The sequence below is a fragment of the Eretmochelys imbricata genome, chromosome 14, assembly GCF_965152235.1.
Source record: "Eretmochelys imbricata isolate rEreImb1 chromosome 14, rEreImb1.hap1, whole genome shotgun sequence".
Lineage (NCBI taxonomy): Eukaryota > Metazoa > Chordata > Testudines > Cheloniidae > Eretmochelys > Eretmochelys imbricata.
In genome coordinates this window covers 39881311-39908115 of record NC_135585.1, presented here as the reverse complement: position 1 = coordinate 39908115, position 26805 = coordinate 39881311, and the positions used below count along the sequence as shown (strand labels likewise).

General features: G+C 44.8%; 2 protein-coding genes across 2 annotated transcripts; both read left to right on the top strand.

Annotated features, from left to right (window-relative positions):
- The first annotated feature begins 2507 nt into the window (after positions 1–2507).
- LOC144274014 (olfactory receptor 14A16-like) lies at positions 2508–3464 on the top strand. The gene has a single exon (XM_077832729.1). The coding sequence runs from the start codon at positions 2508–2510 to the stop codon at positions 3462–3464; it is 957 nt and encodes a 318-aa protein (XP_077688855.1).
- Positions 3465–24562: 21098 nt separating this feature from the next.
- LOC144275066 (olfactory receptor 10A7-like) lies at positions 24563–25531 on the top strand. Its single transcript, XM_077834174.1, has one exon. The coding sequence runs from the start codon at positions 24566–24568 to the stop codon at positions 25529–25531; it is 966 nt and encodes a 321-aa protein (XP_077690300.1). The 5' UTR covers positions 24563–24565.
- The last annotated feature ends 1274 nt before the right edge of the window (positions 25532–26805 follow it).

The window sequence follows — 26805 nt, the reverse complement described above, 5'->3', positions numbered from 1 at the left end:
GCCTCTTGTGACCTCCTCTCTCTAGATCCCTGGCTCTACTAGTTATCATTTCAGGCTGAGCTTCTCAAAGGAGTCTAAGGGAGTTAGGAGCCCAAGATGTACATGCCTTACTCCCATAGGCTTCTTTGTGAATCCCAGCCTCCATTATCTGAAATTCCAAGCCCAGGCCTTGGAAGTGAACAAGATAGACACAGGACCAGGGTTACAAGGCACCTAAAGAAGGAGGTAGCTGCCGATTGGGATTTACAATGGCATCTAAGCAGGTTACGCTCCTAACTCCCACAGAATGACCATGGGACTTAGCCACCAAGCTCACTTAGGAGCATTGATCAATCCCTGCCAGTGCCTATCTCCATCTTTGTGATCCTGGCCCAGGAATAACACAGAAGCTGGGCTGGAATCAGGGAACTCTAGGGGAGACCATAGGCCTGTTCTATGTGGGTCTCAGACTTGAGGGACAGAATGGCTCTTTTGGCTTTATTACCTAGGCATCTCTGCACTTGCCTCTGGGCCTCTGCTGCTGAGCTGTGCAGGGCTCCAGGGAGTGAGTCCCACCCGCCCTTAGGAAATAGACATGAATAAATCACCTTCCAACAGCATCAGTCCTTCAATGCCAGTGATACTCAATGCCAGCTGCTCACAGTTCATCTGCAGAGAGCAACAGGTTTGAGTCTATTTCTGTCCGTTCAGTCTCAGAAGGGCGCAGGCACGGGGGAAGGATTCTCTCTGTGCCTTTAGCTTCTAGATTCTGATATATAGATCGATATTGACCAAAAAATCCTGGTGCTGGATGACTGAATGCATCATATGCTGGGAAAAAATCCACAAGATCAGCACAGTAAGTTTGCTATTTCAATTAAATATGTTGGGGGATCAACATACAGGGGAACATTAAGATGATAAATAAGATGTACATTATGAACTCATGAAGACTTTTACTATCAGTTTAATCAAATACCTGCTGCTGACTGGAATTTTTCCACCCTTCAGGAAAATTTTGACTTTTCACTGAAAACCCCAAATCAAGTTTTTGGAAAATGAAAACTTTCTGATGAAAACTGGATTTTTTTGATCACAAAACCAAAACTGTTTGGGTTTTGAGTTTTCAGTTTTTTTACAAAAGAATCCCAAAATGTTGGAGGGAAGCAGAGAGATTCTAAGATTTTGTTGTTGGCGGTGTTAGCTGAAAAAACAATCTCCATTAAAAATAACACAGCTGAAAATTTCCAACCAGCCATAAATTTTAAATTAATTGGGGAACATTAATATTGCCTGATAAGAGCTTGATTTCAAACCCATTTATTCTATTGAATCTATGTGATTTCGCTTTCAAAGGGATAGTTGCGTCAGAGCGCACAGAACGTTTTATACAGACTTGTCTCTTTAAACCTCGGTTTAGAGCTGACCAAGCAGCCAAAGCCTGTCTATCCTGACCTCATTCAAGGACATATGGGAGCTCCCTGGAGTAGAACTCAGACCTCCTGGCCTAGCTCCACTCTGCTACTGGCTGAGTATAAAAGGTGTAAATGGCTGTGCACAACTTACACAGAGTAAGACACGGGGCCGTGTTTTCAAAGGTATTTTGGTGCCTAGTGGGATTTTCAGAAGCACCTAGGAGCTTACAGCTCATTGATTTCTTGGGGGCCTAGATGCTTTTGAAAATCCCACTAGGTGCCTCAATACCTTTAAAAATCTGCCCCACAGCCCCTCTCCAAAAGCCCTTACAGTCCTAGTAGAGATGGCAGAGAAAGGGAGGGAGGGGAAACAGAGTCACAAAGAGGGGAAATGACTGGTTCAAGGTCACACAGCAGGTCACTGGCAGAGACAAGAGTAGAGCTCAAGTGGCCTGGCAACTCCTGCACCGCACAGCACAGAGTAAACGATAAAACATAGTGGTGACGGAGGGATGCTGCTAGCCCATTGTTACATGCAGGCCAAAGTGCAGCTGGGAGTTGTTGCCATAAATTAATCTGGAAGCAGGCAGCAGGCCGTCTAGGCACAGAGCTTGCAGTAGAAACATTACAGATGACCTGCTACTTATGATGCTGGAGGAGTCTACGTCATATTGCCCTTCAAAGTGGGAATCAGGCTGTGTTGGCATTTTAGTCTATTAGTTTTATGCCCAAGTTGTGAGCTTGGTGATGGTCGCAATGGAGGGACCTTCTTTGCAAGAATTGTTGGATTTGGAGTGTGCCTTGTTCCATCCTTCATACTGCATTTTAACAAGCCACACCTTCGGCCAAATCCTCAGATCAGGTAAAGTGATGAAGCTCTGTTGAGTTTAAAGGAGGTTACACTAGTGTGATAATATGACTGATGGATTGTCAGAGGCGAGGAGCACTAACAACACCAACTCATTGTAAGTGATGAGTTCTGTGCACCTTTGACATTCATAGAATGAGATATTAGAGAAAGAGGAATCAGGGCAATTCCCTTTGTTGCTCTAATCCTGACCATGGTCCTTCTCATTCCCCCTGCAGCCATCACACAGTGTTCTGAGGAAGAAAATGTCCAACCAAACCGCCGTGACTGAATTCCTTCTCCTGGGATTCTCTGATGTTTGGGAACTGCAGATTTTACACTTTATTGTGTTTCTACTGCTTTACCTGATATCCCTGCTGGGGAACCTTCTCATCATCACAGCCATAGCCCTCGACTGCCACCTTCACAACCCCATGTACTTCTTCCTGATGAATCTGTCCATCCTAGACTTTAGCTACATCTCTGTCACCATCCCCAAATCCATGGCCAATTCCCTCATGAACACCAGATCAATTTCTTATTCTGGATGTGTCGCCCAAGTCTTTTTTTTCTTATTCTTTGCTTCAGCAAATTTTGTCTTACTGACCATCATGGCATACGACCGATATATCGCCATCTGCCAACCGTTGCACTATGAGATGGTGATGACCAGGAGAGCTTGTGTCCAAATGGCAGCCAGTGCCTGGGTCAGTGGTATTCTCTACTCTGCAATGCACACCGGGAACACATTTGCAATATCTTTCTGTGGAGGCAACAGGGTGGATCAGTTCTTCTGTGAAATCCCCCAGCTCCTCCACCTTGCCTGCTCTGACTCATACCTCGGTGAAGTTGTTCTTATTTCTCTTTGTGTGCCTTTATGTTTAATCTGCTTTGCTTTTATAATTGTGTCGTATGTTCAGATCTACAAAACAGTGCTGAGAATCCCTTCTGAGAAGGGCCGGCATAAAGCCTTCTCCACCTGCCTCCCTCACCTTATTGTGGTCTCCTTATTCCTTTTCACTGGCATCTTTGCCTTCCTGAAACCCACCTCCAATTCAACCTCAGACCTGAATCTCTTGGTGGCTGTTCTCTATACCATAATGCCCTCAATGATGAATCCGATTATCTACAGCATGAGAAACAAGGAAATGAAACATGCACTGAGTAAACTGCTAGGTTGGAGGTTATTCAGCAAGAATAAAATGTCTATATTTCTCCACTGATCACAGTTTCATTCTGTGTTTCTTTATAAATAGAATCATCTGATGACATGATTGCCTTCATGAGAACATACTGTGCAATCTGTTTATGCAGAATTGGGTATTTACACTAATAAAAATCCAGACAAACAATTCAAGAAAAACAGTGGTTACTAGGTTTACATCAATGTAATTAAGATTGGAATCTATCTATCTACCTATGTACTGCTAGCCATCACCATACTATGTGATAATCTTGCAAATAAAATCAGTAGCCATAGCAAAGTCCCTAGTGGGTTCTCTGGCTGTTCTTATTTTTCAGGATAATAATTCTGACTGAGGTATCAAAGCATTTGTTTTTTGGGTTTTTTTGTTTGTCAGATTTTTAGTTGATTTTTGTTGAGTTGTTTGCTGTTTTTATTTGTTTCTTTGTTCCAGGTGGGTTTGCAGGTGGGAAGGCCTGTTGAGATGGTGAGAGTTTGGTTAGATAAGATTTTCAATGTTTGCCTTCTCTTGAGAGTACTCATATGTCATCTCTTTGATGGGGTTTTCTGAGTGAGCTGAAGGTTTGCTCCCCACAATGATAAAAGGGTGCAAAAGAAATTTCTGCGTGGCTAAGTTCCTCCTGAAATTATTATGTATATACTGTTGGGATATTATTGTATTATTAATGACATTTTAGGAGATAAAAAGCCTCAGGTAGCTGTCTTTTATTATTTTAACCTGAAGAAGAGCTCCATGTCGCTCGAAAGCTTGTCCCTCTCACCAACAGAAGATGATCCAATAAAAGATATTACCTCACTCATCTTTTCTATGTAAGAACTGTGTCATTCTTCCTATGGTGCAAAGACTGTTTTGAAGAGAAACTTTTTCCAGTATTTTCTAAAGAAAATCTAACTCTGGATAATGAGGCCAAATTTGGATCTCATTGAAGTCACTGAGGTTTAGCCCTTCACTTCAAAGAAATTAGGATTTGGCCAAGAGCCTGTCTACATAAGGATCCAGAATTGGCTGATAGACCCCTGGAGAAAGTGAGTGTGACAGAAATGTAAGGATCTGATATCCCAACTCATCTAAATCAGCACCAATGTAAACTAGACCCATTGACATCACCAATTTAATACTGATGAGGTTCTGGCCCAAAGTCTCTGGGCTCCACTCAGTAGTGACATGAACACTGGTGTAAGTTACTTGGTTGGGATCATTTTGTTCTAGCCTTGATGTAAGTGGAAAAGTGCCGTCACATGCACTGATCTGGTGTTCCATACGCTATCCCATGTAGATCTACTCATTTCCAAGCTGAGAAAGGATCTCAGAAGTTGTTACTATTAGAATACCATCTTTGTGAATGGTTCTGTACACTAGATATATGACAGACAAAAACAGACCATGTGATTAGACAGAGAGACAGACAGATAGGACCATTTCTTCTCCTAACACACAACCTCATTTAGTCATAATGACAGATTTCTCTTTAATTGTGAATTATGTTAGCTAGCTAGCTAGATAACATAATCTATGAAAATCATTGTGCTTCTTTTCCTGTTAATGATTGTCTTTGTCCACATCATGATTTTCTTATAAGTACTCCTTATTAAACATTATTTAGCAAAGATTTGTTATGACTATATCTTACTCCATCAATCATTTATAAACAGCTCATCAAAAGAACTCAGTGTTTGGACTTCAAGATGTTTTGACTGGATACATTTCAAACATGAAAAGGAGGACTTGTGGCACCTTAGAGACTAACCAATTTATTTGAGCATAAGCTTTCGTGAGCTACAGCCACAAGGACTCCTTTTCTTTTTGCGAATACAGACTAACACGGCTGTTACTCTGAAACATTTCAAACATGCTGTGTTTTGTTTCTCTGAATAAATGGAAGTATCAGACATGGGTTCCTGAAAAATCAATGGGCTAATTCTCAGCTGGTTTAAATTGTCATCGCTCGGTTGAAGTCAATAGATCTCTGAGAATTTACACCAGCTGAGGATCTGGTCCAAACACTCATGATTATAAAATTAAAACTCACTTTGAATATTCTGTACAAAGGCCCTGATTCCGCAGCCACTTCAGCACATTCTCAACTTTAAACACGAGTGGCCCCACTGAAGGTTTAAAGAAAAACTTATACTTAAATCCCTGTTGGTTATGGATAGGACTTAAAGCTAACACCAAACTGGTGTCAGACCCTGACACTATACAAGTTACTCTCCTTTCCCAATCAAATAAAGCCCTGCAATTGGTACACTGGAATTATTCTCCCTTTCTGGGTTCTGGATGATTAACATGAAATAACAGTTTATCTCAAAGCCAGAATCTCTGGGTCTTCTTCTCCAAACTCACCAGTCCAGTATGCCCCTTCATCACCAACCTCTCCCTCCTGGATGTCCTGCTCACCAACAAGGTCATCCCAATAGTGAGCAATCAGGATATGAGTTCCTTCCCTAGCTACCATGCCCAGGCCTACTTCCTGATGGACTGCATGGAGTTCTTCCTCTTTGATGTCATGTCCTTATACTTCTTTATGGCCATCTGATACCTCCTGCAAAATGTCACCATCATGAGCAATCGTATCTGCCTCTGGCTGGTGGCTGCCTCATGGCGAGGATTAACATTTGCAAAAGCACTTCAGTGACAAGGTTCCATTTTCAAAAATGCCTTAGTCATTCAGACCAGATTTTTAAAAGTATTTAGGTGCATTGTGAGATTTTCAAAAACATCTTAGCACTTAACACCCATTGATTTCTATAGATATTAAGCACCTATAGGTATTAAGCAGCTATTAAGCACCTACCAGAATGGTAGCCATGTTAGTCTGTATCAGCAAAAAAAATGAGGAGTACTTGTGACACCTTAGAGATTAACAAATGTATTTGGGCATAAGCTTTTGTGGGCTAAAACCCATGTCATCAGATGCATGGAGTCGAAAATACATCAGGAAGATAGATAGATAGATAGATAGATAGATAGATAGATAGATAGATAGATAGATAGATAGGGAGAACATGAAGAGATGGGGGTTGCCATCTTCTGGCTCTGTGAATCTGTTTCTTCACTTCAGCAGGTTGTTATTGTAGTTTTAAGAACGCTTGATAGAGATCCTGTAGGTGTTTGTCTCTGTCTGAGGTATTGGAGCAAATGCGGTTGTATCTTAGAGCTTGGCTGTAGACAATGGATCGTCTGATGTGGTTTGGATGAAAGCTGGAGGCATGTAGGTAAGTATAGCTGTCAGTAGGTTTCCGGTATAGGGTGGTGTTTATGTGACCATCGCTTATTAGCACCGTAGTGTCCAGGAGATCCACTTCCTGTGGCATGGCTGCAGAAGGCCTGGGTCAGAAGAGTACCCAGAAGTCACCTACTACAGGACAGGCCCAACAAAGAAAGTAACAGAACGCCACTAGCCGTCACCTTCATCCCCCAACTAAAACCTCTCCAACACATCATCAAGGATCAACCAACCTATCCTGAAGGACAATCTCTCACTTTCACAGACCTTGGGAGACAGGCCAGTCCTCGCTTACAGACAGCCCCCCAACCTGAAGCAAATACTCACCAGCAACCACATACCACACAACAAAAACACTGACCCAGAAACCTATCCTTGCAACAAAACCCATTGCCACATATCTATTCAAGGGACACCATCATAGAACCTAATCACATCAGCCACACCATCAGGGGCTCATTCACCTGCACATCTACCAATGTGATATATGCCATCATGTGCCTGCAATGCCCCTCTGCCATGTACATTGGCCAACCCGGACAGTCTCTATACAAAAGAATAAATGGACACAAATCAGACGTCAAGAATTATAACATTCAAAAACCAGTCGGAGAACACTTCAACCGCCCTGGACACTCAATTACAGACCTAAAAGTGGCAATTCTTCAACAAAAAAACTTCAAAAACAGACTCCAACGAGAAACTGCAGAACTGGAATTAATTTGCAAACTGGACTCCATCAAATTGGACACCATGCAAACTGAACACCATCAAATTGAATAGAGACTGGGAATGGATGGGTCATTACAAAAACTAAAAACTGTTTCCCCATGCTAATTTACCCCCTACTGTTACTCACACCTTCTTGTCAGCTGTTTGAAATGGGCCATCCTGATTATCACAACAAAAGTTTTTTTTTCTCCTGCCAATAATAGCCCACCTTAATTTATTTGTCTTGTTAGAGTGGGTTTGGCAACCCGCATCTCTTCATGTTCTCTGTATATATATATATATATATATTCCTACTGTATATTCCACTCCATGTATTTGATGAAGTGGGTTTTAGCCCATGAAAGCTTATGACCAAATAAATTTGTTAGACTCTAGGTTCTTTAGGTAATCCTCTATAGGCACCTAAATGCCTTTAAAAATCTGGCCATATTATATTTATAAGTGCCAAAGTCACTTTTGAAAATAAGACTTAGGTATCTAAATAACTTGGTGGTGGGGTGATAATTTTACCTATTGGCAGTAAATGGAGGAGAATTTGTGTGCGTGTGTGTCATAAATATAAAGGGAAGGGTATCCACCTTTCTGTATACAGTGCTATAAAATCCCTCCTGGCCAGAGGCAAAACCCTTTCACTTGTAAAGGGTTAAGAAGCTAAGATAACCTCGCTGGCACCTGACCAAAATGACCAATGAGGAGACAAGATACTTTCAAAGCTGGAGGCGGGGGGGGGGGGGGGTAACAAAGGGTCTGTCTGTCTGTCTGATGCTTTTGCCGGGAACAGATCAGGAATGCAGTCTCAGAACTTGTTAGTAAGTAATCTAGCTAGAAATGCGTTAGATTTCCTTTTGTTAAATGGCTGGTAAAATAGGCTGTGCTGAATGGAATGGATGTTCCTGTCTGTGTGTCTTTTTGTAACTTAAGGTTTTGCCTAGCGGGATTCTCTATGTTTTGAATCTGATTACCCTGTAAGGTATTTACCATCCTGATTTTACAGAGGTGATTCTTTTACCTTTGCTTTCATTAAAATTCTTCTTTTAAGAACCTGATTGATTTTTCATTGTTCTTAAGATCCAAGGGTTTGGGTCTGTGTTCACCTGTACAAATTGGTGAGGATTTGTTATCAAGCCTTCCCCAGGAAAGGGGGTGTAGGACTTGGGGGCATATTTTGGGGGGAAGACATCTCCAAGTGGGCTCTTTCCCTGTTCTTTGTGTAACACGCTTGGTGGTGGCAGCACAGGGTTCAAGGACAAGCCAAAGTTTGTACCTTGAGGAAGTTTTTAACCTAAGCTGGTAAGAATAAGCTTAGGGGTTCTTTCATGCAGGTCCCCACGTCTGTACCCTAGAGTTCAGAGTGGGGAAGGAACCTTGACATGGTGGCAGAGCGGTGGGAACATTTTGAGATTTTTTTTAGATCATTTTCAGATTTTTTGGGGATCATTTTGAGATTTTTTTGAGAACATTCTGAACCAGAAGCACAGCAGGATTTTAAAAGGTTTTGTAAAAGAGGATTGCAGCTGTAAATTCAGTGTCTCTGCCTGGGGGACAGAGCAGCAGGCATAAAAAAGGGGATCTTTCTTTTTTGAGCTGGAGTTTTCTCTACCTAAAGGCAGGGTAGTTAACCTCCTGCAGGGACATTCACAAGTTTTTCATAGACCTGAAGATGTGTGGGTTTTTTAAGAGGTGTGGGTTTTTTTAGCTAAAAGCAGCTAGAGGGTTTTCTGTCTATTTGCCTGGAGACAGAGGTGTTAGGCTTTTTTTAAAGGATTTTTCTGTAGGCTGAAAATAGCTATCAGAGAACATAGGTATCAGATTACAGCACAGCAAAATTTTACAAGACAGGTTTTTTGTTTTGTTTTGTTTTGTTTTGTGGTTTTCTTTCTAACTCTCGGGTGTAAAGTTAATTAAAAACAGAGAGGCTAACATGACAGAAACCAAGGCACAAAACAAACTGGAGTTAACCAGACTAGAGGCAGTGAAAGAGGCAGAAAAAGCCCAAGAGGCTGCCCACAGGAGAGCTAGGGAGGCAAAGGACAAAGATATGGAGGCAAAGGAAAAAGAGTGGAAGCATGCACTGGAGATGAAGAAAGCAAAGGCTCAGCAGAATATACCGGATAACTCTAACAATCCTTACCCAACAATCCACAAATGGGAGCAACTATGTCCACAGTATGATGAATCCAGTGATATTGCTGAATATTTTCTTACCTTTGAGAGACTGTGCACATTCCATCAAATTCCTGAAGCTCACAAGATGACCACATTGGTCCCAAAATTGACTGGAAGAACTCTGGACATATTCAATAAGATGCCTATTGATGAAGCTTCTGACTATAATAAATTCAAGGATTTGGTTTTAAAGCAATTTCAAGTTACACCTGAAACTTACAGAGTAAAATTTAGAGCCCTTAAGAGAGGACCCAGACTAAGTAATGTGGCTTATCTAAACCAGATGAAGGATCTGTTAGCTAAATGGGTCAAAGGAAGGGGTGTAACTAGCTTTGAAGGAATGTGTGATTTGATGGCTCAGGAGCATTCCTGAATATGTCCAAGAAGGAAATAAAACAGTGTTTAGGGGATAAGAAAATGGACTCTGCAGAAAGTCTTGCTTCTTATGCTGATCAATACAAGCAGTCCCAGACCACCAGAGAGGTGGGGCAAATCGGAACAAAACAGGTGGAGGGAGGAGAGAGAAACAACCCTGGTTGCAGTTGGAGGGGATACCAGAAGGGACAACCTCACAACACACCCTACTACCGGGGGCAGCCCAAGGCCACAACTACACACCAAGGAATACTCCAGACACCTTATCGTCCCGCCACACCATTCTCCAACAACCCATTTTGCCCCAGTGACCCATCAGCTGGATGATGTTTTAAAAGTAACAAGCTGGGGCATGTAAAGGCCAGCTGCCCCAAGAACCCCAACCAATTACAGTTCATTGCACCAGAAAAACACCAGAGGTCCTCAGGCCCAGATACCTCCCAGATACCCTCAGAGCGGAGGGAAACTGTGAGTGTGGGCAGGAAGAAGGTCACCGTGTGAAGGGACACCCGAGCACAAGTGTCGGCTATCCATGCTTCCTTAGTGGACCCCAATTTAATCGACCCAGAGATCCAAGTGACGATTCAACCCTTCAAGTCAAACTCTTTTGACTTGCCTACAGCCAAGTTGCTGGTCCAGTACAAGGGCTGGTCAGGAACGTGGACTTTTGCAGTCTATGATGATTATCCCATCCCCATGCTGTTGCAGGAAGACTTGCCCAATCATGTGAAGCTAGCCAAGAGGGTGGGAATGGTCACCCGCAGCCAGGCTAAGCAAGCTGTCACACCTAGCTCTGTTCCGGAAATGTCTACCAGGACCTGGTCAGAGGTGATGGAACTGGACCCCATGCCAACATCTGCAACAGCAGTAGTGGATCCAGTCCCAGAGACCCACACAGAGCTAGTCTCAGAACCGGAACCGGCAGAGCAACCAGCACCACAACCAGTGCCAGCACTGAATCCAGTGCTTGCAACCCCAACACCAGAGGGCCCCACAGAACCTACACCACCAGCACCAGATAACCCTCCACAAGAGGCTCAGCGGGATCCTGAACCCCAACATAGTGTACCAGCGGACAGCGGTTCACAGTCAACGGAAACAGCCCCATCACCTGCCTTGCTTCCAGAGGGACCAAGCATAGGTCCACAATCCAATGAGGAACTGATGTCTCCAGCATCAAGGGAACAGTTCCAGACTGAACAGGAAGCAGATGAAAGCCTCCAGAAAGCTTTCAGAGGCATGGAGCAACCCACTGCCTCTCAGCTCTTCTAATCGATCCAGGTTTGTTGTAGAAAGAGGACTTTTACACAAGGAAACTCTTTCTGGTGGACACCAGGAAGACTGGCATCATCAGAGATAGTTGGTAGTTCCAACTAAGTACCGGGTAAAGCTCTTGAGCTTGGCCCACGATCATCCTAGTAGCCATACTGGGGTGAACAGGACCAAAGACCGTTTGGGAAAGTCATTCCATTGGGAAGGAATGGGCAAGGATGTTTCTACCTATGTCCGGTCTTGTGAGGTGTGTCAAAGAGTGGGAAAACCCCAAGACCAGGTCAAAGCCCCTCTACAGCCACTTCCCATCATTGAGGTTCCATTTCAGAGAGTAGCTGTGGATATTCTGTGTCCTTTTCTGAAAAAGACACCCAGACGAAAGCAGTACATACTGACTTTCATGGATTTTGCCACCCGATGGCCGGAAGCAGTAGCTCTAAGCAACACGAGGGCTAAAAGTGTGTGTCAGGCACTAACGGACATTTTTGCCAGGGTAGGTTGGCTCTCCAACATCCTCACAGATGGAGGAACTAATTTCCTGGCAGGAACTATGGAAAGCCTTTGGGAAGCTCATTGGGTGAATGACTTGGTTGCCACCCCTTACCATCATCAAAGAAATGGCCTGGTGGAGAAGTTTTTGGGGGAAGACGTCTCCAAGTGGGCTCTTTCCCTGTTCTTTGTTTAACAGGCTTGGTGGTGGCATCATAGGGTTCAAGGACAAGGCAAAGTTTGTACCTTGAGGAATTTTTTAACCTAAGCTGGTAAGAATAAGCTAACGGGTCTTTCATGCAGGTCCCCACAACTGTACCCTAGAGTTCAGAGTGGAGAAGGAACCTTGACAGTGTGTGTGTGTGTTTATATGAGAAGAAGAGAGAGAATGTATTGTGAGACAATATATAGCCAGATCTACACTGGAAAAGTTTTGCTGGTATAGCAATACAAATAAACTGTCCTAATGTAAATGTACTAGTAGTTTTGCTGGTATTGCTTACACTGGTGCTCTGAGAGAAACAAGACACATCACAGAAGCATTTTTAAGCTGGTTTAGCATATTTGCACTAGGGGTTTTATCGGTTGTCATAAATATAAAGGGAAGGGTAAACCCCTTTAAAATCCCTCCTGGCCAGAGGAAAAATCCTCTCACCTGGAAAGGGTTAAGAAGCTAAAGGTAACTTCGCTGGCACCTGACCAAAATGACCAATCAGGAGACAAGATACTTTCAAAAGCTGGGAGGAGGGAGAAAAACAAAGGGTCTGTGTCTGTCTGTGTGATGCTTTTGCCGGGGACAGAACAGGAATGGAGTCTTAGAATTTAGTAAGTAATCTAGCTAGGTATGTGTCAGATTATGATTTCTTTAAATGGCTGAGAAAACAACTGTGCTGAATAGAATGAATATTCCTGTCTGTGTGTCTTTTTTGTCACTTAAGGTTTTGCCTAGAGGGATTCTCTATGTTTTGAACCTAATTACCCTGTAAGGTATTTACCATCCTGATTTTACAGAGATGATTCTTTTTTACTTCTATTAAAAGTCTTCTTGTAAGGAAACTGAATGCTTTTTCATTGTTCTAAGATCCAAGGGTTTGGGTCTGTGGTCACCTACGCAAATTGGTGAGGATTTTTACCAAACCTTCCCCAGAAAGTGGGGTGCAAGGGTTGGGAGGATTTGGGGGGGAAAGACGTTTCCAAACTACGTTTTTTCAGGAACCCAGATAAAGTTTGGTGGTAGCAGTGGAAGTCCAAGGGCAAAGGGTAAAATAGTTTGTACCTTGGGGAAGTTTTAACCTAAGCTGGTAAAAGTAAACTTAGGAGGTTTTCATGCAGGTCCCCACATCTGTACCCTAGAGTTCAGAGTGGGGAAGGAACCTTGACATCGGTATAGAAATGTTGCAAAAAAATCACACTTCCAAGCTGATATTGCTATGATGGTGAAAGTTGCTAGTGTAAATCTGGCTTATATGTTTCTTTTTGTGAGATTACGTTACAAGTGCAGAGTACTGAGACTTTGCTTTTAGTGTGTGTTTGCTAGTCAAGTACATTGCTCACATGCGTTGTTGTCAGTGTACTCACAGAAGCTACTAGATCGCACTCCCTGGTTCTCATGGGCAACTTCAATCATCCTGATATCTGCTGGGAGAGCAATACAGCGGTGCACAGACAATCCAGGAAGTTTTTGGAAAGCGTAGGGGACAATTTCCTGGAGCAAGTGCTAGAGGAGCCAACTAGGGGGGGAGCTTTTCTTGACCTGCTGCTCACAAACAGGGAAGAATTAGTGGGGGAAGCAAAAGTGGATGGGAATCTGGGAGGCAGTGACCATGAGTTGGTTGAGTTCAGGATCCTGACACAGGGAAGAAAGGTAAGCAGCAGGATACGGACCCTGGACTTCAGGAAAGCAGACTTCGACTCCCTCAGGGAACGGATGGATAGGATCCCCTAGGGGACTAACATGAAGGGGAAAGGAGTCCAGGAGAGCTGGCTGTATTTCAAGGAATCCCTGTTGAGGTTACAGGGAGAAACCATCCCGATGAGTCGAAAGAATAGTAAATATGGCAAGCGACCAGCTTGGCTTAACGGTGAAATCCTAGCAGATCTTAAACATAAAAAAGAAGCTTACAAGAAGTGGAAGGTTGGACATATGACCAGGGAAGATATTGCTCGGGCATGTAGGAGTGAAATCAGGAGGGCCAAATCGCACCTGGAGCTGCAGCTAGCAAGAGATGTCAAGAGTAACAAGAAGGGTTTCTTCAGATATGTTGGCAACAAGAAGAAAGCCAAGGAAAGTGTGGGCCCCTTACTGAATGAGGGAGGCAACCTAGTGACAGAGGATGTGGAAAAAGCTAATGTACTCAATGCTTTTTTTGCCTCTGTCTTCACTGTCTTCAGACAAGGTCAGCTCCCAGACTGCTGCGCTGGACATCACAACATGGGGAGTAGATGGCCAGCCCTCTGTGGAGAAAGAGGTGGTTAGGGACTATTTAGAAAAGCTGGACGTGCACAAATCCATGGGGCCGGATGAGTTGCATCCGAGAGCGGTAAAGGAATTGGCGGCTGTGATTGCAGAGCCATTGGCCATTATCTTTGAAAGCTCGTGGTGAACAGGGGAAATCCCAGGTGACTGGAAAAAGGCTAATGTAGTGCCAATCTTTAAAAAAGGGAAGAAGGAGGATCCTGGGAACTACAGGCCGGTCAGCCTCACCTCAGTACCCGGAAAAATCATGGAGCAGGTCCTCAAAGAATCAATCCTGAAGCACTTACATGAGAGGAAAGTGATCAGGAACAGTCAGCATGGATTCAACAAGGGAAGGTCATGCCTGACTAATCTAATTGCCTTCTATGATGAGATTACTGGTTCTGTGGATGAAGGGAAAGCAGTGGATGTATTGTTTCTTGACTTAGCAAAGCTTTTGACACGGTCTCCCACAGTATTCTTGTTAGCAAGTTAAAGACGTATGGGCTGGATGAATGCACTATAAGGTGGGTAGAAAGTTGGCTAGATTGTCGGGCTCAATGGGTAGTGATCAATGGCTCCATGTCTAGTTGGCAGCCGGTGTCAAGTGGAGTGCCCCAGGGGTCGGTCCTGGGGCCGGTTTTGTTCAATATCTTCATAAATGATCTGGAGGATGGTGTGGATTGCACTCTCAGCAAATTTGTGGATGATACTAAACTGGGAGGAGTGGTAGATACGCTGAAGGGCAGGGATAGGATACAGAGGGACCTAGACAAATTGGAGGATTGGGCCAAAAGAAATCTGATGAGGTTCAATAAGGATAAGTGCAGGGTCCTGCACTTAGGACGGAAGAACCCAATGCACAGCTACAGACTAGGGGCCGAATGGCTAGGCAGCAGTTCTGCTGAAAAGGACCTAGGAGTGACAGTGGACAAGAAGCTGGATATGAGTCAGCAGTGTGCCCTTGTTGCCAAGAAGGCCAATGGCATTTTGGGATGTATAAGTAGGGGCATAGCGAGCAGATCGAGGGACGTGATCGTTCCTCTCTATTTGACATTGGTGAGTCCTCCTCTGGAGTACTGTGTCCAGTTTTGGGCCCCACACTACAAGAAGGATGTGGAGAAATTGGAGAGAGTCCAGCAAAGGGCAACAAAAATGATTAGGGGTCTGGAACACATGACTTATGAGGAGAGGCTGAGGAAACTGGGATTGTTTAGTCTGCAGAAGAGAAGAATGAGGGGGGATTTGATAGCTGCTTTCAACTACCTGAGAGGTGGTTCCAGAGAGGATGGTTCTAGATTATTCTCAGTGGTAGAAGAGGACAGGACAAGGAGTAATGGTCTCAAGTTGCAGTGGGGGAGGTTTAGGTTGGATATTAGGAAAAACTTTTTCACTAGGAGGGTGGTGAAAGACTGGAATGCGTTACCTAGGGAGGTGGTAGAATCTCCTTCCTTAGAAGTTTTTAAGGTCAGGCTTGACAAAGCCCTGGCTGGGATGATTTAATTGGGGATTGGTCCTGCTTTGAGCAGGGGGTTGGACTAGATGACCTCCTGAGGTCCCTTCCAACCCTGATATTCTATGATTCTATGATTTCTGGGTATGGCAGGCTTTTGCAGAATATGGATCCCAGAGTTTGGACTATGGGCTAAACCCCTGTACGACTGCGTAAAAGGAGCGGATCATGACCCTTTCTATTGGACCCCAGAGGCTGACAGGGAATTTAAAATCTTAAAAAGAAAGTTGATGGAAGCCCCGGCTCTGGGCCTGCAGGATCTCTCTAAGCCATTTCAGTTGTATGTACATGAATGAAAGGGGGTGGCCCCAGGAGTGCTCACACAACTGTTGGGAGCATGGCGATGTCCCGTGGCTTATTTTTCTAAGCAACTGGATCAGGTTGCACAGGGTTGGCCGGCATGTTTACGGGAGGTTGCAGCTATTGCCCTAGTGCTTGAGGAAGCCGAGAAGCTAACATTGGGAGGGGTTATGCAAATCTATACTCCCCATATGGTCCCAGCCTTATTGGATGCAAAGGGTGGGCTCTGGCTCACCCAGGCTCGGATTGCTCGGTACCAGGCTAAGCTGTTAGAGAACTCTGAAGTCACCTTACAGCCTTGCCCCTCCTTTAACCCAGCCACCCTCTTGCCAGAGACAGAGGAACAGGAACATGACTGTTTAAAGATCATAGATGCCCAGTACTCCAGCCGTCCGGATTTAAAGGATGCACCCCTCCCAAATGCAAATTATGAGTGGTACACTGATGGTAGCAGTACTGTAATAGATGGGCAAAGGAGGGTGGGTTATGCTGTTGTGACCCTCCATGAGACTGTGGAAGCTGAAGGTTTGCCTTCTGGGACCTCTGCCCAGCTTGCCGAACAAATAGCCCTGACCCGTGCACTTGAACTGTCAAAAGGAAAGTGGGTCAACATTTTAACTGATTCAAAGTATGCTTTTGGTGTGCTACATGCTCATGCTGGCCTATGAAAGCAAAGGAAAATGCTGACAGCCCAAGGGTCCCAGCTAAGTATGGGCCGCAAATCCTCCGGCTCCTAGAAGCCGTACAACTTCCCTCGGAAGTCGCGGTGGTACACTGTAAAGCCCATCAAAGGGAAGATCAAGATGTGGCCAGAGGTAACGCCTGGGCAAATAGAGAGGCTAAGCATGCTGCCACCCTGCCATCCCCTCAGACTGAGAACGCCCATATGCATGCCCTTATCCCATCAATAGGGGAGCTTCCAACCCCTCAGTACTCTGGGGAGAAGAGACAACTAACTGACAAACTCGGTCTCTGGGAAAAGGAGGGATGGCTCCATTCCCCGGAAGGGAAGATCCTCCTACCAAAGTGCCTGATCCGGCTGGTGCTGCAGAAACTACATCAAACCACTCATGCTGGCAGAGAAGCACTTATCCAACTAACGGGAAAATACTTTATCGCTTCCGGACTCCGACCCCTGGCTGCCCAGGTACAAGCAGACTGCTTAGTCTGCCAAAAGAATAACCCCCGACCGGGTCATCCTGTGCCATCAGCTGCCCTAGAACCCACTCCGGGCCCTGGACAAGATGGGCAAATAGAGTTTACTGAGCCTATCTGAGTTTTACTGAGTTTTTACTGAGTTTTTACTGAGTTTCCCCAGACTCAAGGGTTCAAATATCTCCTTGTCATAGTGGATCGGTTCAGCGGATGGCCAGAAGCCTTCCCCTGCCGTAATTGCACTGCCAGAACAGTGGCCCTTAAGTTTGTTAAGGAGATCATTCCTCGCTTTGGACTCCCCCTGTGGATGGAAACTGACAACGGGACACATTTCACGTCAAAAATCATTCAAAGCATCTCACATTCCTTACAGATCCCCTGGAAACTCCATATGCCCTGGAGATCGCAAGCCAGTGGGGTAGTGGAGCGGACCATTCAGACCCTTAAATGGCATCTCTCAAAAGTGTGCCAAGAAGCCTCACTGCAATGGCCTGATGCTTTGCCCCTCGTCCTACTCGGTATCCACGTTCTCCCAAAGGGTAGATTAGGGCTTAGTCTCTTTAAAATTATGTTTGGAAGGGCATGGCCTATGAATGGCACCCCGGTTCTGTCAGGGGAATAGGAGTTGGGTAATGTTTTTTCGTCACAGCATATGTGTTCCCTGTCTGCTGTTCTCTTGTCTCTTCACAGGTATACCAAGGATTCCCAGCCTCTCCCCTTGGACTCTCCCGTCCACTCCTTACAGCCTGGTGACTCTGTGCTTGTTCGTACCTGGAAAGACAAGCCTCTCCAGAAAAAGTGGAAAGGACCCTGTACCGTCCTGCTGATCTCCCATACAGTGGCAAAGGTCGAGGGACACAAGAACTGGATCCATCACTCTTGTCTAAAGGCAGTACCCGCCCCCTCGTCAGCAGAACAGTGGACCGTCCAACCTGCTGACTCCTCATCTAGTGACTATCTCGGGCTAAAGCTACTGTTTGAAAGACACAAATAGCTGGCACCTTAAAGCTAAAATGGGCCCACCCAGGTACTGGAGACCCTGGGTTAAAAAAAAACTCTGGTAGTAATTAAATGGGTAACATTGGTATTCTCTGTATTGGTATTTTCAAACTATGCATATCAGGAGAATAACTCCTTTGTTTCGCTTGCGCACCATGTTGCTACTTTAACAAACCAGACTGATTGCTGGGTATGTGCTCCAACTCCACTGTCCCCCAAAACGGGAATGCCCCTTGACATGCTGCCCCTGACTCTAGCAGAATTAGCTGCCACCAAAAAGCAAAAAAGAACGGACTGCCATTCTGGAACAAAACCTCTTTACAGCAAGCCACCTATCAGGACCAGGAGTATTCAGTTGCAGTACTCACTGAGGGAGTGTTATGTTTTACCCGAAACCAATCTGATCACTATGGGCGTCCTGTGAAAAAAAGCTCCTGTGTTATTACACAGTAGGCTAATGGATATTAAATAAAAACCAAAAAAAAAAAAAAAAAAAGGTCAGCAGTGTAAATGTAATGGTTCCTCCCCTTTTAAAAAAACTCTTACAAATAATCTTACCACAAAAAAAGGGTTTGGAAATATAACTTGCTGGAAATATAATATTTCCAATGTAGCAAGACCAATGGTGGGTTTATAGTGGTCCCTCTAGCAAGTGTAATTTAAATGGCACAATTAGAAACCCCCCCACTTGTACCCAATCAGGAGGATGGAATGCCCCCTTAGGGGCATATAAACTGTTTAAAAAAGCAGCCAAAGCAGCCTTAAATATCCCTTAAGAAACAGTCCTTACTGGGCCCTACAGGGTCACTATTTTCTATGTGGCCAAAAGGCTTACAAGGTGCTGCCAGCCAACTGGACAGGTAGCTGTTATATAGCTCATGGAGTTCCTCATTTGTCAATAACTGCCACACTGCCCCCCCAAAAAAATTAGAAATGCCCAAGATACCTCTGTTAAGTCACACAAAAAAAACCCTGCGGCGACTGACTACGGCATTAAAGGGCAACATAAAGAATTCCCTCACAACCGAGAAGCTTGTAGGGTGCTCTGTACTGAGAATAGCGCCACTGTTTACCGGGCCAGCCATGGCATGCATAGGCCGCTATACTGTAAGGCTGCAAATGGTACTTGAGAAAGTTGCCTAAAAGTTAAAGGACTCGGTTAGTAATTTAAAGTCAGCAATAAAAATATTAAATAAAAAGGTACAGCAGCTCAGGACGTTTTCCCTCCAAAACAGGCTGGCTTTGAACTATCTCTTGGCATCCCAAGGGGGGGGTTGTGCCCTCGTCGGGCCACAAAGTTGTATATATATAAATAACAGCAGTTATAAAATCTATAAAAAGGTGGTACAGGCTGAGGCCCATGCCCGAGCCGGAGCACAGCTTGCCTATACTGCCCCCAAGAGCGACTGGTTGCAAACCTTGTTTTCAAGCTGGGGTTTGTCGTTTTGGCTTGGTGGTTTATTTAGCCTGTTATTGACATTTCTTTTTTCTGTATTGCTTGTATTACTGGTATTATGCTGTGCAGTATCATGTGTGAAGACCCTTTTGCAAAAGTTAATAAGTCATTCTCTTCAGGGCTATCACAAAGTGCTTATGCAAATCCTATTGTAAAAAAATAAGTAGCTCAAGTAAAAAAAACTCAGAGCCAAGGCTGTTGAGTGTTCTCAAAGGAGGGAGTTGTTGGGAACACTGTGGCATGGCCACTAGGTAACTCGAGGGGATGGAAGACCACGAGTGTCGATGAAGCCCCCTCGCACTAGGCCCAAGTGTCCTTGCCCCCGCGCCCCGGCCTGGAGGCACTCGCAGCAGCTATGCATACTAGGGCCAAGGGTCCTTGCAATATGTTGCAGAGTCAGACCGCTTGAAACGAAACAAGGCCAAACAAGACAAATATGGAAAAACAATGCTAAAGAAAGCAGCTTTATGTATAGTTTAACAGCTGGTACAAAGGACAAAAAAAACTAGCTGGTAACTAAATTGGCTGGCTATATGGATACTTAGGACAGCTTGCTATTAAATAAGTATGCTAAAAAAAATGAAAAAAAGCCTGTGTAACTTCCTGCTCTGTGTGCAGGATTTGAGATTCTATTCTCCCTATACCTTCTTTAAAGCTTCAAATAAACTTTTCTGCTTCTCCAACCCATTATAATTATTAAGTAACACACACCGGGCAGCAAACCCCTGCTGTTGCTCCCTTCTGGCACTGGGTGCCGGCAACAAGGTTGAACAAAACCGGCCCCAGGACCGACCTCTGGGGCACTCCCCTTGACCCCTGTTCATTGTTTCTCTGTTAGATAATAAAGTCTTGTCATCAAATTTAGACAGTCTAATACAAATAAAACACAATGGATGACGTGTTGGTCCCTACAGATCATTTCTTATGCCCCTAAAGACACAGTGGAGAATCTAGGAAGAGCTCAGGTCAGTGTTGTCCATCTAAGTGAAAGGACCAGGAAGGGAAGTTGCCATAACCATGTTCCCATCATAGAGTTTCTAAGAGGTGGAGTGGAGACAATTTTTGATCGATTTTTATTTTAATAAAAAAGCCATTTTTGATCAGAATTAACGTTTGGACAATGAAAATACTAACTCCTGTTGCAGCATAGATGGGGACTTAAGCCTGGGAAATTTGCCACCCCTGAAATTGTGCTTATTGCCATCCTCACCATATCCCCCTGCAAACCAGCTACCACCATTGCACTAACACACGCCGGATGCAAACAGCCAGGCCCCAGCAATGACCTCTTGACACTTCACCAGGAACAGCTTCATCGCTCTTATCTAGGCTAAGCCCAGCTGTGACCAGCTCCAGCAAAGCACCAGTGTCGGGCTCACAGGAGCCTTGGAGGCAGAGAGGTTGGGCAGACAAAGACATAGACTCACAAACCAGGGCCACTGGGACTGTCCAGACCCAGCTGGGGGTTTGCTAAGGCACACGTAGAACGCAGGACATTTCTGGGGTTGGGTCTGTCAAACGGCCAGCGAGGAGGGACTTGGCCTGTGGCCCTCAGGGCAGCAGCTGCTCTGCCGCCACCAACTGCACAGAGCAGTTCAAAGGGAGGGGACCTGTTACAATGAGTGTCCCCAAAACTGACTGCAACAAGTGCCCGTCCCGAGAGGGCTAGTTCTCAGGGCACCGTGTCCAGCCAGCCTCAGGTACCACAGACAGCTCTGCTCCACGCAGGGTCCCCTCCTCGGGGAATGAGGCAACCTATGGTGAGAGGAAGCGGCTACCACCTACCAATGGACAGAACTCCTGTCACGCCAAAATGGCAGTGCTGGCTCAGTCAGTGGGAGCACGTCAGGGCTTGGCCAGAGGCAGGGGAGCTGGGCACCGGTGAGCACGGTAGAATTTCAGCACTGCGGAAAGGATTTTCCAAGGGACCGAATGGAGTTAGGCACCCACATCCCTGTGAAATGGCAGTTGAACGCTGAACTCCCTTATCAGGGGGTAGCCGTGTTAGCCTGTATCCACAAAAACATTGAGTCTTTAAGGTGCCACCGGACTCCTCATTGTTTAACTCCCTTCGATGCCTCTGAGAATCTCAGCCTGGAGAGCCAGTGAGATTCCGTTATGGTCGGCTCAATCTATGCATTTCCATTGGAAACAGACACCACAGCAACAGAAATGCACTGGACTGATGGGAAACCCCTGCGAAACCTTTGAGAGCGTCCACTGTTGGGTGTGCTGTTGTAGCCACTAATGTTCCATTCAAGCTGTTCTACGATTTGGTTCTCTGTGACTCTAATTTGGAACAGCGCACACCTAGCAGTAGGTAAGAAATGAGGAAAGATGCGATTATTTATGCCCTTTAGGGTCACTAGAGGGCAGGGGAATGAAAATGTGCAGCCATGCTGACCAATGGCCAATGGATAGCAGTCAAAGCAGAAGGGCAAGAAAGGAGAAGTTTTGTTGCCAAATGACCATCAGAGGGAAGTGGAAAGGGAGGTGAAGCTGTATAATGGCATATAAGTGGTGACGAATGGGCCTCTAGGTATGTAATGATAGTAGCAGATGTTGAGGAGTGAGAAATGGGCTGTTATACAGGCAGTCCTCGGACTTAAGACACAATTGGTTCCTGAAAATCACATCTTAAGTCGAAACGTCCTAACTCGGAACCGAGAGTTGCAAAGTTGAACCCAGCATTGTAAAGTGGATTTTATATTTCAATTTATAAATGTCATAAGTGCCCTTTGTCTTAACTCAAAGGTCATAAAGTTGAGGACTGCCTGCACGAAATAATGGCCAGCATGTGACAAGAGTCAAGAACTGGAAAGAGGCAGCTATAGCAAGAAGAATCCACTAGAAGAGAGCAGAATAACAGGCCGTTATGCTGGGAAATGAATACTAGATTGCAGCAGAGCAGAGGAAATGGGAGGGAGGGGGGTTGCAGAAATATTGACTAATGACCAATAGATTTGAAAAAAAGAAAAGGAGTACTTGTGGCACCTTAGAGACTAACCAATTTATTTGAGCATAAGCTTTCGTGAGCTACAGCTCACTTCATCGGATGCTCTGAAACCTGTCAATAGATTTTGAGTAGCCGACACAATAATGGAAAAGTCATACTGTAAAATGGCCACTAGGTGGCAGCATGTTGTAAGGGTGAGATATGAGCAGCTATTTTCAGAAGTACCCACTGGATGGAAGCATCTATTTAATATTAATAAAGGTGTGGTGGGAGTACATTATAACAATCCATCATCTTGGACAGGCATCTTCCAAAAATATAAGCTCGTGTTTGTTCATCATCAAAATATTTTCCATATAGGATCATTAGACTGAAATAAAATGCAATTGTACAAGTCACACTGTACAAGTCCCACTGGGCATTGTTAGCCACAACGCTTTGGAGACACAAAATGAACCATGTGGGAGAAAGGTTGAAGTGGGACCGTATTAAAAAGTATGAAGACCGAATACAAATAGGAGGGAGCATTTACACTTTGTAGATCGAAGGGGAAGCTCATTTTCCAAAGGTAGATCAACTGTACCTGCTCATTCCTTCAGGTATCTGCAGTGTCTCTTCAGTGAGAAAATCCAGTTTCTGCAGAAAGAGGAGAGACAAGAACCTCAACTGAGGATCCTGAGTCCAAGTGGCCAAGCCCTGAGAAAGAAGAGCTCATCGCTTCAAGCTTGGGCTGCGCTGTGGTTACAGGTGAGCACCGTCTTCCTGATTGCATTTCTATACCTCCACCAAATAGGGGCATGAATGTGCTTTGTGAATATTAGAGGGACAAGGTGGGTGAGGTAATATCTTTTATTGGACCAGCTTCTGTTGGTGAATGAGAGAAGCTTTTGAACTACACAGAGCTCTGCTTCAGATTAATATATGTAGTTTTAGGTTCACCTTCCCACAGCAGTGCCAGTCAGCATTCACAGAAGCATTTTACAGAGCTGGAGCTTGAGATCCATGTCTTGTGACAAGTCCTCAGTTGGGGATCTGCCCCACTGACACAAATGGAGCTACCTTGACTTACACCAGCTGGGGATCTGGCTCAGTGTGTGCCCCAATGGGCTGGCAAGTGGTGCTAGAATCTTACTAGCCCAGATCACATATGCCAGATTGTTTCTAGACTCCAAGTTCAGGGACAGCATCTTTCCCCCCAACCACCACTCCCCAGTGCCTTTCTTGTTCCTGTATTTTCATCCCACACTCGTCATGGAGTGCAGAGGGTCACTCCCCACTTAGGGTTGAACATGAACCTGGTTTTGCCCCTTCCTAAGATCCACCCTCCAAAGAGCTGTATTTTATTACTGCACCAGTCAACATCAGGCAACAGAAAAGGCATTGCCAGTCTCTGACAACATCACCATCACACCCAGAGGAACTAAGGGAGAATTTACGCCACTTCAGAATTTATGGCATAAACTGATCTCTTTTGAGGGGCTGAAAATTATTCCTTCTCTGACAGGGCACTGAATAGACCAGAATGTATGGTTGGACTAATTTCCATTAATTCTAACAGAAGATCATGCCTAAGAGTACTAGACTACACTGGAAATCTCAGTCCAAAATATTGGTTGATGTATTTATTGATTTTGACTCTGGTCATTGCCAGAAGTTAAATACAGCATTTAAGCATCATTGTTAAGCTCTAGTATGTTACTAGATGGGATATGACAGTAGATAAAGAAGTGGTCTGATCTGTCTTATCAGGACTTGGCTACCAGAGAAATGGTCTATTATGTTAGTCATAGCTCTGATATGGCAGAAGGAGATCTACACTGACACCAATGATCTGTCCTCGGACTGAAACTCCTGACACTTAGCTCTGAAGTCTACATTTAGTCTAAAACTTACAGCCTGTAACTAAGAGAGGAAGTTGCATTTCTGAATATTTATGCAATTAATTCACGAGACCTGATTAACTTTTAACTCTATGTTCTTCCAATTCAATTGCACAGTTTGTTTTCTTGTTTCTTGACTCAACCCATGGCAGACAGAGACTGGAAAAATCAAACTGTTGTCACAGAATTCATCTTCCTGGGATTCGGGGATCTCCCAGAACTGAAAATTCTTCTCTTCCTCATGTTCCTAGTGATCTACATCGCAACCGTGACTGGGAACATGCTCATCACTGCACTAGTTGTGACTGATCAGCACCTTCACACCCCCATGTACTTCTTCCTGGGGAACTTGTCCTGCCTGGAGACCTGCTACACCTCAACCATCCTGCCCCGGATGCTGGCCAGTCTCCTGACTGGGGACAGAACCATCTCATTCAGTGGCTGCATCACACAACTGTATTTCTTTGGGTCTCTGTTGTCTATAGAATGCTGTCTCTTAGGAGTGATGTCTTATGATCGGTATTTAGCAATATGTAAACCCCTGCACTACTCAACTCTTATGAATACCAGGTTTTGCCTCTACTTGGCTGCTGGGTCATGGTTAAATGGTTGTTTGGCTACTGCAATCTTTGTATTATTCATGTCTCATTTAATATTCTGTGGCCCGAATGAAATTGACCATTTCTACTGTGATCTCATCCCATTGATAAAACTTTCCTGCAGTGACACATACCTGATCAAATTGCTGAATTTTGTACTGGCCTTTGTATTCACCCTGCCTCCATTCCTACTAACACTGACATCCTACGTGTGTATCCTCACAAACATCCTGAGAATCCCTTCCACCACTGGGAGGCAAAAGGCCTTTTCTACCTGCTCCTCCCATCTCATCGTGGTGACAATTTACTATGGAACCTTAATGATTGTCTACATGCTACCGAAACGCGACACATTAAACATCCTAAACAAAGTGCTCTCTCTTTGCTACACAGTCCTGACTCCCCTGGTTAACCCACTCATCTACAGCCTGAGAAACAGAGATGTCAAGGAAGCCTTGAGCAAAGCAGTCAGTAAATATGTGGCTTTCACAAAAACAGGCAGAGAATCCTAGATTATAACTTAGCCTAAATCACCCAGGCAGCTTTGAAAACCTCAGGCTGTCAGCCTCCACTGAAATTCATTTGAAATCCCCCATTGAAAATCTCACCACTAATGTGAAAAAAATGGAGATGATCTGTATGGAGTCACTGAGGCAGTGTTGGCAGTCCCACGCTGTCTCCATGTAACAGAACAGAGAGGAAAGTGAGATTGCGGACAGCTCTGTCACGCTCTCATGTTCAGCACTGACACACGCAGAATGATGGTATTTTTCTCCATAGTCTTGTCTTAACATTCACCCTCTGTGAGGAGCGTGTACAGCATCTGAAACTGCACAGAGCTGACACTGTGTAAGGCACAAAGTCCACTAACGATCAAAGTAAATCCCTGTGTGTATCCGCTGTTCATTGTTTCTCTGTGCTAGATACTTAAGTCTTGTAATCAAATGCAGACAGTCTCATACAAACAAAACGCAATGGGTGACATCTTCATGTTTCTTGCTGCAGACCATTTCTTATGCCCCTAAGGACACGATGGAGAATCCAGCTGGAGCTCAGGTCAGTGTGGTCCATCTAAGTGGAAGGACCAGGGAGGGAAGTGGCCATAACCATGGGCCCATCACGGAGTTTTTAACTGCGCAACAGGCAGAGTGGAGACCATTTTAACCAAGTTTTTATATCCATAAAAAAGCCATTTCTGATCAAAATTCATGTTTGGACAATAAAAATACTAACTCCTGATGTAGCTGAGATGGGGACGTAAGCCTGGGGAATCTGCCACCCTTGAAATTGTGCTTATTGCCATCATATCCCTCTGCAAACAAACCACCTTCCCGACGCTCACACAGACCAGATGCAAACACCCAGGCCACAGCAGTGGCCTCTGGACACTTCACCAGGATCAGCTTCATCGCTCTTACATGGGCTAAGCCCAGCTGTGACCAGCTCCAGCAAAGCCACAGCACCAGGCTCACCGGGCCCTTGGAGGCGGGGGGGTTGGGCAAACAAAGAGGTTGTTCTCACAGCGAAGCAGTGAAAGAGACACCCCAGGTTGGAAAATTGAGGGGACACAGCTGTCCCTCTGTGCAGATTGTACCCCAAGTAATGTCACAGTATTTTAGTTCTTGCTTTATCTCCAGCACCTTTTTGATCCACTCTGCCATTCTCAGGGGGTTGATATCCCCTATATTTGTGTCCTTATCTAGAGATTTTACTATTAGGTCATTTCCGCCCATTTCCTTTTCCTGCCCTCCTATTCTTCTTCTGGTTCCAGAGACTCTACGCTTTT